Source organism: Anopheles coluzzii, chromosome X (assembly GCF_943734685.1).
Source record: "Anopheles coluzzii chromosome X, AcolN3, whole genome shotgun sequence".
NCBI lineage: Eukaryota > Metazoa > Arthropoda > Insecta > Diptera > Culicidae > Anopheles > Anopheles coluzzii.
The window spans coordinates 28,073,278-28,088,120 of record NC_064669.1 but is presented as its reverse complement, the minus strand read 5'-3'; the positions used below and the strand labels follow the sequence as shown (position 1 = coordinate 28,088,120).

Genomic DNA, 14,843 nt, shown 5'->3' with positions numbered 1-14,843 from the left:
TCCAGCCAAAAGACCAGATCGTGAAATAAACAATTAATATAACTGTACTAGTACATCCCTTCAACTGAAGCAAGTGCACCATACATGACCCGTACGCCAATCATCCATGCACATGACACGTCAACTAAGTCAACACATGACACAACTTGGACAACTGACGGGTAAGTAGGTCATCTCGTACACGACGACACATCGACCAAACCAGGTCAACACGTCACATGCACAAGACATCCTACTACCAAGGCCGACCACCTCGACACACGACGTGTTAACCGAACATGGTCTACAACACCATCATGTGCAAGGCAACCGGCCCAAACGGATCAACTTATACAACTTGTAACGAGCATGTGTGTAAGCTTACTGGTTTGGTCGGCACGTTTCTCACATCAAGACAATCAAGTCGAGAATGAGGCACGCCGACAAGCTCACTAGTGTTACGTGTTCCGCTCCATACCGTGTCAAGTCACTCGTCTGACACGGAAGTAGCCAGCTCTTGTCCACTAGTGTTAAGGAACGGTCTCCAGACCAAGTCAAGTCACTCGTCTGACAAGGAAAGAGCACGCACCAAGCTTCACCAGAGCACGGTACCACGGTCCCCAGACCAAGATGGTTCGTTACGCCATCGAGGAAGGGGCACGCGATCCCTTGCTACACTCAACTAAGTACACTCTTGCTCTCACAAAAGTATCCCCTGTGTCGACGTGGTCCCCAGACCAAGACGAGCTTGCGCACATCGAGGAAGGGGCACACGGACAAACCACCAAGCATGGGTCGCCTGAGAGGATCGATGCGAACGCATCTCTACAACTCGCAGCTCCCAGCCTGAAGTCCCGTCGTTTGCGGGCGGTTGATAGGTGTCGAAACTAGGTATATCCACGTTGGGCAGAGCTCAAGCCAACGGCGTTCCCAGTTACGGTACTAACACGTGCAGCGAACTCCACTCGTTGCGGCCTAGGTATAGCGGGATGAGACGCCGGGCTGCAGACGCAGACTCCAACGGATCTCAGAGGGTTGTTAGGCCCGCTAGCTTCCGAACACCTAATGGGTTTGAGAAGCGCTATCAGCTCGGATTGGCTACGACCTTAGAGGCGTTCAGGCATAATCCAGCGGACGTAGCGTCATACCAAAGTCCGGTCGGACTAGTATTGAGCCAGTGGTCCGTACCTGTGGTTCCTCTCGTACTGCACAGGAATTCCGTTAAGATAGCGACTATAAGCACACACCAGTAGGGTAAAACTAACCTGTCTCACGACGGTCTAAACCCAGCTCACGTTCCCTTGAAAGGGTGAACAATCCTACGCTTGGTGAATTTTGCTTCACAATGATAGGAAGAGCCGACATCGAAGGATCAAAAAGCCACGTCGCTATGAACGCTTGGCGGCCACAAGCCAGTTATCCCTGTGGGAGTGTTGTTTGGGTAGCCGACCAGTAAGCACACGTGTAAACACGCTCTGACAAAGTGGTGCAAAAAAGTGTGTAAAACGGCCTCGGATCGCTCGGAAAGTGCTAAAAACGAGTCCAGAGCACCCGTTTTACCTTTAGACGGTGTTATTTACTCGAAAATCCGTGATTTTTTGTAAAAGTGAAGAATCGTGTTTTTGTGTATACATTTGCCCCCCCCCCCGGTAGCACCAAATTTCCGGGTGTGGGAATTAAGTGTAAAAATCTGTGATTAAAGTGCCGGAAACACTTGTATTTAACTAAATGGACGCTTCTGAAGCGATTCCAAGTGTTTTGGAAACGATCCGTGCAGCAGAAAGTGAAAAAAACGCGAAAACCAAAAGTGTCGGGGGTGCTACCGCCGGGGCACGTGTCCGCGGTAAATAACGAAAAAAACAGTAAATCGTGAATAACTCGGTGAGTTTTGGTCGGATTCGAGTGCGGTTTTCACCATTGTGCTTGTTTTTATGCGTACAATAAGATTGCATCAAAAAATTTGTGAAAATCGTGAAAAAATTTTTTGACGTTTCTTGGTGACAGTTCTATAATACCCAAGGGACAAATTTTGTCCGGGGAGCAGTTCCCAAGGGGCAAAAATTTGAAAAGTCCGTTACTGCTCGAAAAGTGCTCGAGTTTACAAAAAGTGCGCAGAAAATTCGGGGAAGAAGTGTAGTGCCCGCGGCAGCTCGAATCTGCTCGATTCGAGGAGTTCGAGCAACTCGAAAACTGCTCGAATTTTTCGAAATTTTTTCGAAAAATTAGAAAAAATCGGAGAAGCTGCGGGGTGATAGAGGGCGATAAAACAAAACAGGGAAAATAATTTCCCCCCCGCTCCCGGTGAAAAATCCCTAAAATAGGTTCAAAAAGGGTCGAAAAAGCGGGCAGCGCAATTTGGACGTGAAAAAGTGCCGGAAAAATTCGGGACTGGTGCGGATCCATTCCCCACGTGAGCGACGCACCCTCTCGTAATTTTTCGCCACCCGCCACCCCTCCCCCCCCAGCCCACCAGGGGGTCGCAAGTCGGACCATAGTGGAAAAACCAGCGTGGAAGAAGTATTCTACAGCAGCGATTGAGCGGCAGAACACCAGCTAGGCGACGCAGCATCCCGGGGGTCTTTCCGACCCCCTGGGTCATCCGACCCCCGGGGTCATTTCGACCCCCAGGGCTATTTAACCCAGCCATCGCGATCGTCAGTCAGTCGTAATGGAAGCAGCCGGGAGATCGACCCGCTCGGGTGCTAGGGCGACGTCGGTGGACTGCCGCACCAGCTTGGCTCCTAGCTCCAAGCTCTTTGCGGCCGAGCCACGTGTTGCGCTTCCTAGGCTAAGCGCCACTGGCGCTAGTAAGCCCATTGCGCAGCCAAAAGCTGCATCAGCGACACCGGCTCCGGAGCTCGAGTTGCTCAGAGCAACCATCCAACGCCTCGAGGAGCAGAATATCGCTATGAAGGAGCAAAACGCAAAACTCCTGGAGCAGATAACCGGCATGTGCCAACTGCTGCAGGAGGAAAAGGAGGAGGCAAAGCGCCGTGAGGAGAAGCTCGAGGCGCAGATCGAGAAGTTAGCCGCCGCACATCAACGCGACCGAGATGTGCTCAACTCTCTGTTGGCGGCAAAGGTTGGCGGCGGACAACCGTCATCTAGTCCGCGTCAACCACCAACTCCGTTGCCGCGCCGATCCTCTGCGCAACAGCAGCAGCAGCAACAACAACAGCAGCGGAATCAGCACGAGCAGGAGCAGCCCCGCGCGTCGACGTCGCGCGTAGTCATGCCGCCGCACAGCGAGGCATCGACAGCCGTCCGCGAAGACGCTGTGCCGGAACTGACCTACAGCGAGGTCGTGCGGCGTAGATATCGCGGCAAAGCTACGGGTAAGCCACGCTCCCAGCAGCAGCCGCAACAGCAGCAGCAGCAGCGTCAGCTACAGCGACAGGCAGTCGGTATCGCGCAGCATCAACAGCAGCAGCAGCAACGTCAGCCACAGCGACAGGCGGTCGCTGGCTCGCAGCAGCAACAGCAGGAGCGTATGCAGCAGCAGCAGCAGCTACAGCGTAAGCGAAAGCCGAGGCCTGACATCATCGAGGTGTCTCCCAGTGAAGGCGAAACCTGGGATGGCATCTACGAGAAGGTGCGCAAAGCCATTCGTCTGGACGCGGCTCACAGCGAAATGAAAGGGCATATTAAGCGGGGCCGCCGAACTCATGCTAGGCTGCTACGTATGGAGCTGAGCAAGACGGCAAACGCTCCGCTTATGCTGGAAGGCGTTCGCAAAATCATCGGCGACGCAGGCGTCAGTCGGCTTGTCACAGAAATGGGTGAGCTGCTGGTAGTCGATATCGATCCCCTTGCTACGGAGGAAGATATCATTGCTGCCCTCGATGCTAAGATTGGCGCAAGTGCTGGAGTTGTTTCTGCCAGCATTTGGGAACTACCGGATGGTTCGAAGCGAGCACGCATCCGGCTACCTGTGAAGTCGGCTCGGCAGTTGGAAGGACTTAAACTGTTCCTGTGCGACTGTGTGAGCAAGGTTCGAGCAGCCCCACCAACGCCTCCAGAGCGACAGCGCTGTTTCCGCTGTCTGGAGATGGGCCACATCGCCTCGAACTGCCGTTCCACCGCAGATCGGCAGAATCTGTGCATCCGCTGTGGGCTTACCGGACACAAAGCACGATCCTGCCAGAATGAGGCAAAGTGCGCACTGTGCGGTGGCGCTCACCACATAGGCCACAGCGAATGTGCTCGTTCGGCCCAACAATGTTCCCGGCCCTGAAAGTTCTGCAGGCGAACCTGGGCCATGGCCGTGATGCCCAGAACCTGGTGCTGCAAGCTGCCAGAGAGGAGAAAGCAGACGTGCTCATTCTCTCTGATGTTCTGCGCCCACCTGAAAACAACGGCCGGTGGGCATTCAGCAGCTGCAAGGCGGTAGCGGTGGTAGCTGTCGGTGAGCTACCAATACAGCGGGTGTGGTGCAGTGAAGCTCAGGGGTTGGTTGCAGCGCAGATCGGCGGAGTGGTTTTCATCAGCTGCTATGCTCCACCAAGCCTTAACCTCGCAGAGTTCGAGCGCTTCTTGGAAGCAATAGAACTCGAAGGCTTCTCCCACCCTCAAGTCGTCGTCGCCGGCGATTTTAACGCCAGACATGAGGAGTGGGGCAGCCCGAGGACTTGCGACCGCGGGGAAGAGCTGCACGCAATGGTGGAGCAACTTGGCCTGAGCGTGATAAACCGAGGTCGAGAATTCACGTTCGACGGCAACGGGGTGGCTGCTCCGAGTATAGTTGACGTGGCGTTTGCGAGCTCGTCGATTGCTCGCCCAGAGACGTGGATCGTGAGCACACGCTACACCGCATCAGACCACCGCTATGTCCTCTACACCGTGGGAGGAACACCAGCATCGCCCGAGCAGCTGCAGGACCAGCAGCAGCCAGCGCAACAGTCCTCTGCGCAGCAGCAGCAGTCACTTCAGCAGCAGCAGCAGCAGCAGCAGTTATCACAACAGCAGCAGCAGCAACGACAGCGGCAACCATCGTCGCAGCAGGGTGATTCCTCAAGCCAGAGGCGTGTGCGTCACGCTGGCCGCCGATGGAAAACCTCGCAGTTTTCTCCTTCCTCATTCCTCGAGGCGCTGTTCGCTGCGGACTTTGTCCAACGCGCATCGACCCAGGAGGGTATGATCGCAGCCATGTTGGAGGCCTGCGACGAGACGATGCAACGGGTTACCCGAGTGCACCAAGACCCGCACCGTAACACATTTTGGTGGTCTCCTCTCCTGGCTCGCCTGAGGAACAACTGCGAGGTTGCCCGTGATCGGATGCTGCGGACGGCTGATTTGGAGGAGCGCAGCATAGCAGCAGCTGAGCACAGGACAGCAAGGGCGGAGCTCAGCCGAGCAATTCGAGCTAGCAAGCGGAACTTGTTCCAGGAGCTGATCGAAATTGCAGAAGAGAATGCGTTCGGGGCAGGATATCGGGTCGTCATGTCCCGGCTCCGGGGCAGTCGGACGCCTTCAGAAGCGGACCGGGGCGTCCTCGAACGCATTGTATCCGACCTCTTCCCTGAGCATCCGCCCTGCGACTGGTCGCAGCTGAGCAACGTTGGAAGCGCCGAGGGAGCAACAACAACGGCGGGAATTGCACCGGTAACGGACGACGAGCTGCTGCTCATCGCGAGCCAGATGGCAAATCGCAAAGCACCAGGGCTCGATGGCATCCCGAATGCGGCAGTGAAGACGGCCATCATGTTGTTCCCGGAGGTCTTCCGGGTCCTGTACCAGGATTGCCTCAACCGCGCTTCGTTTCCGGCGCAGTGGAAGAGGCAACGACTGGTGTTGCTGCCGAAGCAGGGGAAGCCTCCGGGAGAGAGCAGCTCGTACCGACCCCTCTGCATGCTCGACGCACTGGGGAAGGTACTTGAGCGCCTCATCCTGAATCGCCTCAATGAACATCTCGAGGAGCCGTCTTCACCCCGACTGTCGGACCGGCAGTTCGGATTTCGTCGAGGGCGGTCGACAGTGAGCGCCATCCAGCGGGTTGTTGAGGCCGGCCGTACCGCCATGTCGTTCCGGCGAACGAACGGCCGGGATAACCGTTTCTTGCTTGTGGTGGCGTTGGACGTGAAGAACGCCTTCAACACGGCCAACTGGCAATCCATTGCCAGCGCCCTTCAGGCAAAAGGTGTTCCCGTCGGCCTCCAACGGATGCTTCGAAGCTACTTCGAGGATCGTGTGCTGTACTTTGACACGAGCGAAGGCCCCGTCGTACGGCATGTAACCGCCGGTGTTCCACAGGGGTCCATCCTGGGCCCAACTCTGTGGAACATCATGTATGACGGGGTGCTGGATGTGCCGCTACCTCCCGACGTCGAAGTCATCGGATACGCGGACGATCTGGCGCTGTTGGTACCTGCTACCACCACGGACGAGGTTCGCGCGAGAGCAGAGGAGGCCGTTGACCAGGTCCAACGTTGGATGCAACAGCATGGTCTGGAGCTGGCCCCAGCCAAGACTGAAGCCGTCCTGATTTCGAGTAAGAAGACTCCACCGCAGGTGACATTTCGCGTCGGTGACGTGGAAATCAAGTCGTCTAGGAGCATCAGGTACTTGGGCGTGCAGCTCCAAGATCACCTGAAATGGCGAGACCATGTCACCAACGTCTCGGAAAAGGCGTCGCGCGTGGTGGCAGCTGTAACGCGCCTCATGCAAAACCACAGTGGCCCCAGGACGGCCAAGTCAAGGCTGCTGGCGTATGTGGCAGAATCGGTGTTGCGGTATGCTGCTCCCGTCTGGGCGGAGGCAACTCGGGTGCGTGAGTGCCGACGGATGCTGCAACGAGTTCAGCGAAAAGCAGCCATCAGGGTGGCACGGGCATTCCGTACCGTCAGGTATGAGACGGCCACCCTACTCGCTGGACTCGTACCGATATGCCACCTCATCAACGAGGATGCTCGGGTTCACCAACAACTCCTTGCTCCAGACCGTGCTGCAACGAGGGAGGACATCCGGGCGACGGAGCGGCAGAACACCATCGACTGCTGGCAGGAGGAATGGGATGCCGACGCACTGCAACAGGATGCTAGCCGGCACACGCGGTGGACGCACCGTGTAATTCCATCGGTCGGCGACTGGCAGTCTAGGAAACATGGAGATATGACTTTCCATCTGGCACAGGTTTTGTCCGGACATGGATTTTTCCGTGACTACTTGTGCCACAATGGATTCACGTCGTCCCCAGACTGCCAGTTGTGCGTCGGCGTCCCAGAGACGGCGGAGCACGCCTTCTTCGAGTGCCCACGCTTTGCGGCAGTTCGACAGGAGCTACTAGGCGAGGGGGGTCCAGACCCTGTCTGTCCTGACACCCTCCAGCGGCATTTGCTGCGCGATGCCGAGAGCTGGAGCCGTATATGCGAAGCTGCTAAGCAGATAACGGCCCAGCTGCAGCGAGCGTGGGACGAGGAGCGGGCAGCACTGGCGGTTCACGTCATCGAGCACCATACCGACGACGTGATTCAGTTAGAGGCTCAACGCGCCGAGGTGCGACGGGCCCGAAACGTGAGACGAAACGCCAACCGGCGAGCAGCAACAGCACGTCGGCGGGAAGAACGTCGAGCTGGACTTCCCCCAACCCCACCGGCTTCACCACGCACCGCTCAGCGACGTGCAGCGCTTCGTGAACGGCAAGCGCGGTTTAGGGAGAGGAGGCGAAACCGTCGGCTCCTCGGAGTGTCCAGCCGGGCAAGAAGCGATGACGATGACGGCCGAGCAATCGCGGAACACGCTGACGGACCGTCTCGTGAGACATCGCAACAGGTGGAGGAGGCTGCAGCAGTAGTCGAAGACGGTGGCCTAAGCGCTGCTGAACAAGTGGCAGCGGTCGAGGCGGAAGTTGCCTCCCGCTAGATTCACAGCGCTGTAGTAGAAGCAGCGAAAGCTGAACCAGAAGACTCCGACTGGAGTACGATAGGTGTAAAAGAATTTTAATTTATTTGAATTTGAATAAAAGTGAAAGGTGCAAAAGCACGGTTGCAGATTGGCCAAATACGGCTCAGAACCCCCTTCAAAAAAACCCTCGCGGGTATACATTGTAGGGGTGGGTGAGGGTTTCTATAAAATAAAGAAACCCGTTATAAAAAAAAAAAAAAAAAAAAAAAAAAAGCCAGTTATCCCTGTGGTAACTTTTCTGACACCTCTTGCTAAAAACTCGTTATAACCAAAAGGATCGTAAGGCCAAGCTTTCGCTGTCCCGAAGTGTACTGAACGTTGGGATCAAGCCAGCTTTTGTCCTTATGCTCAGCGTGTGGTTTCTGTCCACACTGAGCTGACCTTTGGACACCTCCGTTATCGTTTTGGAGATGTACCGCCCCAGTCAAACTCCGCACCTGGCACTGTCCATGACGTGGACCGAAAGGACCTGTCCAGGAGTCTTCGAGCCGGGCGGCGCGCGGAACCGGGGGCAAACGTGACATCATAAACGATCGACCGCGCAGAAGCAGTGCACCACGAATGCACCGACGTACGCAAGCTTGTACCCTTGCGGGCCACGGCTCACGGTCGGACAAGCGGGTAACACGCTACACACGACGATGCTACGATGCAGTCTCCCCGGCGGCACCACCCAGCGACACACTGGACGCTGAGCGAGAAACACGGCGCATTGGGCGCGCGCAGGCGAACCGCCGCCACAGCCCCCCGGAGGAGGTGCGCGCACGATCCGGACCTGGGGCCCGCGCTTGTTCCACCCAATCATGTAAGTAAGGCAACAGTAAGAGTGGTGGTATCTCAGAGGCGAGCTCCACGAGGAAGCCCTCCCACCTATGCTGCACCTCCTATATCGCCTTACAATGCCAGACTAGAGTCAAGCTCAACAGGGTCTTCTTTCCCCGCTAGTGCATCCAAGCCCGTTCCCTTGGCTGTGGTTTCGCTAGATAGTAGATAGGGACAGAGGGAATCTCGTTAATCCATTCATGCGCGTCACTAATTAGATGACGAGGCATTTGGCTACCTTTTTTTTTTTTTTTTTTTGTTATCGAAGGGGAAATCTTTCATAAGACACCTGGGTGATCAACCCCGGTAGTGTGAGATTCTTACTCACTAAAACCCCTCCGTGCCTTCAACCGGCCCCGAGTGGATCACCCGTTAGGGTATCGACGTCACTCGGGCGGTGGATGTCCATCATCCCAGGCAACGAATGGCTTCCAACAGTGGTGATTAGCCACTGTCTAGCCCTCGGCGATGAAGCTACGATGAACTACGATGAATCCTTGTCGTTACTCGTCGTCACTGTCGCTGCTCTGCAAGGCCAACTGGATGTTGGCGAGCAAAGCACGTCGTTCGCCTCGTTCGATGACGTGTCTCCGATGTTGTTGTCGAATCATAATCGTCCGTACTGCTTGATGAACCATGCTCCAGTTATATCTGTTAGCAGACATAACTTCGATGATGTTCTCCGGCGTTAACTCCTCGTCGACTTGATGCTGAAGTCTGATGATCAGTTCACGATGACGTACACAATGGAATATCGTGTGTTCGGCGTCCTCAGGTTCCTCGCACGCATCGCATAGCGGCGAGCTCGTTAACTGCATCCGATGAAGCTGGTAGGCGTAGAAGCCATGGCTGGAAAGAAACTGAGAAAGAAAGAAATCTACACCACCAAATCTTCTACTTATCCATCTGTTGACGTCGGGTATGAGACGGTATGTCCACCGACCGTGAACACTCTCATCCCATTCTCGTTGCCATCGTTCCATAGTTGTGACACGTTCCATGTTACGTGCAACCGATCCGGCGATGTTTTCTGCTCGTCTCCGATGAAAAGTCCTGGAGTCCTCGTCCAGGAGGAGATGCAGCGGGATCATTCCCGCAAGCACGCAGACTGCATCATGAGAAGTTGTCCTGAAAGAAGAGATAACTCGCTGGACTACTGGCCGGTAAAACCGACGTAGCCATTGTCTACGGTTAGCAAATCTAAGGGTATGACACCAAATGGGCGAGGCATACCGGACCTTCGCCACAACAGTAAGAGCAATTGCTCGCCTAACATTACTACTTGGACCTGCCTTATTAGGCATCATCCTTACCAAGGTGGTCCATAGCTTCGTCGCTCTCTCCACCGCATACCTGATGTGTGAAGTGTACTCGAGGCGGTCATCTAAGACCATCCCCAAATACTTTAAGCTGCGCGACGAATGTACTACGTGATCACCTACCCTGATAGCCCCGTGCTGTATCCTCTGATGGGAACTGACCATAATAAACTCGGTCTTGGTCGGGGCTATCTTTAATCCGTTGTCGGTCATCCATCTGTCGATGATGCGAATCTGGCTGGAAACGAGAATTTCAATATCATCAACACAATTACCTTCCACCAACAACACTATATCGTCTGCATAGCCGATAATCCGTGCACCTTCCACCATTGCAACTCGTAGGACACCGTCGTACATGAGGTTCCATAACGTTGGGCCAAGTACCGAGCCTTGAGGTACGCCCGATGTGACTGCAATCTCTGCCGGTCCATCTGTGGTATCATACATCAGCACACGATTCCTAAAATAATCACCAATAATGATTTGATTTATCCGGCGCTACAACCGCTTTGCGGTCTTGGCCTGCCTCAGGAGTGTCCGAAACCGCTCACGGTCTCGCGCCTTCGTCTGCCAGTCCGTTATCCCGGCCTTAATGGCGGACGCCTCCACGCCATCTTGCCACCTCAATTTGGGCCTACCACGCCTCCTCTGTCCTTGTGGACGGCCTAAAAAGACTTTACGGGCTGGGTCGTCCGTTTCCATGCGTACAACATGGCCAGCCCACCGGAGCCTGGCGAGCTTAATACGCTGTACGACAGTGAGGTCGCCGTACATCTCGTATAGCTCGTCATTATAGCGGCTCCTCCATTGTCCTTCCACACATACGGGGCCAAGTATCCTTCTGAGCATCTTCCTCTCGAACGCGGCTAAGAGGGCTTCGTCAGATTTGGACAGTGTCCATGTCTCAGAGGCGTATGTGAGTACTGGTACTATATAGGTACTATATAGTCCCAGCTTCGTCCGTCGCGACAGGTTCTTTGAGGTGAACTGCTTTTTCAGGCTGTAGAATGACCGGTTGGCAGCCAGCATCCTTGCGCGCAACTCAACTTCCATACTGTTGTCGTTGCTGACCTTTGACCCAAGATAGGTGAATTCTGGGACGACTTCAAAAGTGCGTTCACCTATCTGTACATCACGCCTACGTAGATTTGGATTATTTATTGGTAGGTCCGCTGATGTTGCCACCATCAGTTTGGTCTTTGCCTCGTTTATCTGCAATCCGAGGTTCTCTGCCGCCTGCTCAATCCCTTGGTAGGCTTCTGCTACATAGGAGAGCCGCAGACCAATGATGTCTATATCATCAGCGTATGCCAGGATCTGGGTTGACTTATAGAAGATGGTTCCCGTAGTCTCCACCCTCGAGTCGCGGATGGCCCTCTCTAGCGCCAAGTTGAATAGGAGACAGGCAAGCCCGTCCCCCTGGCGCAGACCCTTGGTGGTAGCAAAAGGTCCTGAGAGTTTTCCATCCACCCTCACCTGGCATGTGACGTTGGTCATAGTCATTCTAACTAGCCTTATCAGTTTGGCCGGGATTCCAAATGAGCTCATAGCGTCGTACAGTTTTACCCTGGCTATGCTATCGTATGCGGCTTTGAAGTCTATGAAGAGATGGTATGTGTCGTTTTTGTATTCAGCCATCTTCTCCAAGATCTGCCGCATGGTGAAGATCTGATCAGTGGTTGATTTTCCGTTTCGGAATCCTCTTTGATAGTTTCCTACTATCTCTTCGACGTGCGGGACAAGGCGATCCTGAAGGATCAGGGAGAATATTTTATAGGCGGTATTCAACACCGTAATACCCCTGTAGTTGTTGCAGTCCAACCTATCTCCCTTCTTGTATATGGGGTAGATGATGCCGAGATTCCAATCACAAGGCATCGATTCGCTATCCCACACCTCAGTAACAATTTGATGAATCTCGTTTTCTAGTCGTGCACCTCCATTCTTGACCAGTTCGGCTGCAATTCCGTCGGTTCCGGGTGCCTTGTTATTTTTCAGCCGACGGATAGCCTTTCGTGTTTCATCTATGCTAGGTGGCAGTAGCATGACATTATCTGCTAGTGGCGCTTCTAGCTGTTCGCTAAACTGGTCATTGAGTAATTCATCAAAGTACTGAGCCCACCGCGAGAGGACCTCTGGCTGGTTACTGACCAGATCTCCATCCTTGTTGCGACAGCAGGTTACCTTAGGTACAACTTTGTTTCGGTGACCTGCTATCGCTTGGTAAAACTTTCGTGTCGGTCCGTACGCCTCTCTGGTTTGCTCGAGTTCCCGCATGTTTTGCTCTTCCAAAGCATGCTTCTTGGAGCGGTGAACTCGTTTCTCTTCGCGTCTAAGCCGTGAATATTCCTCTGCGCATGCCCGCGTTCTATGCCGTTGCTGCATTGCTCGGTATGCAGTATTCTTACGTTCGGTCACTTGTCTGCATTCATCGTCGAACCAGCCAGATTTGGTGTTGCCACGACGTGGTGGGAGTATATTTCTTGCACAGTTTATTATTTTTGTTTTTAGAGCGTTCCACCTCTCGCTCGTAGTTTCGTATCTGTCTTCTGGTAGTAGAGACTCTTCTAAAGCGGTTTTGAATTCCTGTTGGACAGCAATGTCCCTTAGAGAGTCCGTGTTGAGCCGAGCCTGCGTGTTTTCTCCGCCCCCATTGGCGCGGGGGCGGGCGATTCTACAACGTATCACTAAGCCAACCAAGTAGTGATCGGAATCGATATTGGCTCCTCGATATGTTCTGACATTTAACAGACTCGACTGTCGTCGGCGGCTTATTAACACGTGGTCGATCTGGTTGAAGGATTCTCCACCCGGGTGCGCCCACGTAATCTTGTGGATTTTTTTGCGCGCAAATTTGGTACTTCCTACAACCAGATTGTTCGCTGCGGCGAACTGGACCAATCTACTACCATTATCATTACTGTGCTCATGCAGACTGTGACAGCCAGTGTATTGGCGGTACATTGGCTCCCTACCGACTTTTGCGTTGAAGTCCCCCAGGATGATTATGAGGTCATGCCTGGGGCAAGCATCTACAATTCTAGCGAGGCGGCCGTAAAAAAGGTCCTTCTCCTCTTCCTCTTTGTCTTCGGTAGGGGCGTGAACGTTTATGAGGCTTATATTAAAGAATTTGCCTCGCATGCGCAGGGTGCATAGCCTATCATTTATAGCCTTGAAATCCATGATTGCGGGTTTCAACCGGGGACCTACGGCGAAACCCGTTCCGAGCACGCGGTGGCGGTCGTGGCAGCTGAAATATATGTCGTAGCAATGCTTACCACGCCTGTTGTGCACACCGTTCCCTAGCCACCGAATCTCTTGTAAAGCTACGAGGTCCATGCTCAGTGTGGCTAGGGCATCATCAAGTTTTTTCAAGGCTCCGGCTTCGCTTAGAGTGCGTACGTTCCATGAGCCCATTTTCAGAGTAGTCCTGGGGCATTGCGTAGGGTCGGTATCGTTGGTTCCGTTTCGATGATTCCTGGTGCTTTCCGTAGTCGTTGATTCATGGGACTGGGTGACTGGCCCCGCGCCCACGTGACCGTTTTGTTTAGCGTCGGGTTGCCCCCCCGACGTTCAGGCACCCAGTTTCCCGGGCTACCCACCCCCCTCCTGGTTCGCCATGTGCCACCATCCGCCCAAGGGGTTGGGTCAAGCCCGTGTACCCAAGCTTGGATATGTGGTGACACATGTTACCACTCTGCACGACGAGGACGTGTCGGAATAGGAGTTGGATGGGAGAGCCTGTATTATCCCTCAATGGGGCTTCGGATCCCATCCCATTACAGAGCCAATAATATCATACAGATATTTAGGAGTGTTAATTCTCTGTAATGCATTTGCAATCGCCAACCACGAAGCACTGTTAAAAGCATTAGTAACATCTAATGTAACAACTGCACAATACCGTCCACTGTATCGGTTTCTGCTTCTAGCTACCGAAACAATGTCCACTACCCGTTGAATCGCATCAACTGTTGATCGACGACTTCTGAAACCAAATCGGTCGTCAGACAGTCCGTTGACCTCCTCGATGTGTGCATTTAACCGTTGCACTATGATGCGTTCGAGACCTTTACCTGCCCCGTCTAGTAGACAAATGGGGCGAACCGAACCCGGTTCCCCTGGTGGTTTGTTCGGCTTCGGTATTAACACCAACCTCTGCCTTTTCCACTCATCGGGGAACTTCGCGTTCTCTAAACAGCCTTGGTAAACCCTGCAAAATGCATCGGTTGCAGTCAACATACCAACTTTCAGCGCCTCATTCGGGATACCATCTGGTCCCGGCGCCTTCTTGTTGGGTAGTCTTCTGGCAACCGCACGAATCTCATCATTAGTAATTCTTTCAAACTCTCGTGGCTGATCGATACGATAATCAGGCCACACCGTGTTTGGGTGAGTAGGAAAAAGCTCGCTCACCACTTCCCTAAACTCGTCCAATGTCATAGTTCGGGGTCCAATCGAACCCTCGGCCACTTTCTTGAACGTATGATATACTATACCAAATGATGCGTTGTTCGCTGTTCCCAGGAACTCTTTCCACTTCCTCTGTCGGGTATGCTTGATCAATCGCTTGAGGGCATTCCTTGCCACCTTGAACTCGTCCCTAAAAGTTGAATAGAGATCAGTATTAAATGCTCTTTGCGCTAACCGATCGCGGTGTTTACACTCTTTGCGAAGTGCCTCAATCTCTAGCGTCCACCAAAATGCACTCTTGTTAGGAGTGTACCTCTTACGCTTAGTCATCGTCGCATTACACGCCGTGACAAGTATACGCATTAAGTCTTCGCTTGTTGTGACCTCGGTCTCAAAAGCGGCTTGCAT

The 14,843-nt window shown here is 53.8% G+C and overlaps 1 protein-coding gene across 1 annotated transcript; it reads left to right on the top strand.

Moving 5' to 3' along the window:
• Positions 1-2,887: 2,887 nt before the first annotated feature.
• On the top strand, positions 2,888-3,914 carry LOC125906852 (nuclear transcription factor Y subunit beta-like). The gene is made up of 2 exons (XM_049607527.1): positions 2,888-3,467; positions 3,862-3,914. The coding sequence occupies exons 1-2, from the start codon at positions 2,888-2,890 to the stop codon at positions 3,912-3,914; spliced, it is 633 nt and encodes a 210-aa protein (XP_049463484.1).
• The last annotated feature ends 10,929 nt before the right edge of the window (positions 3,915-14,843 follow it).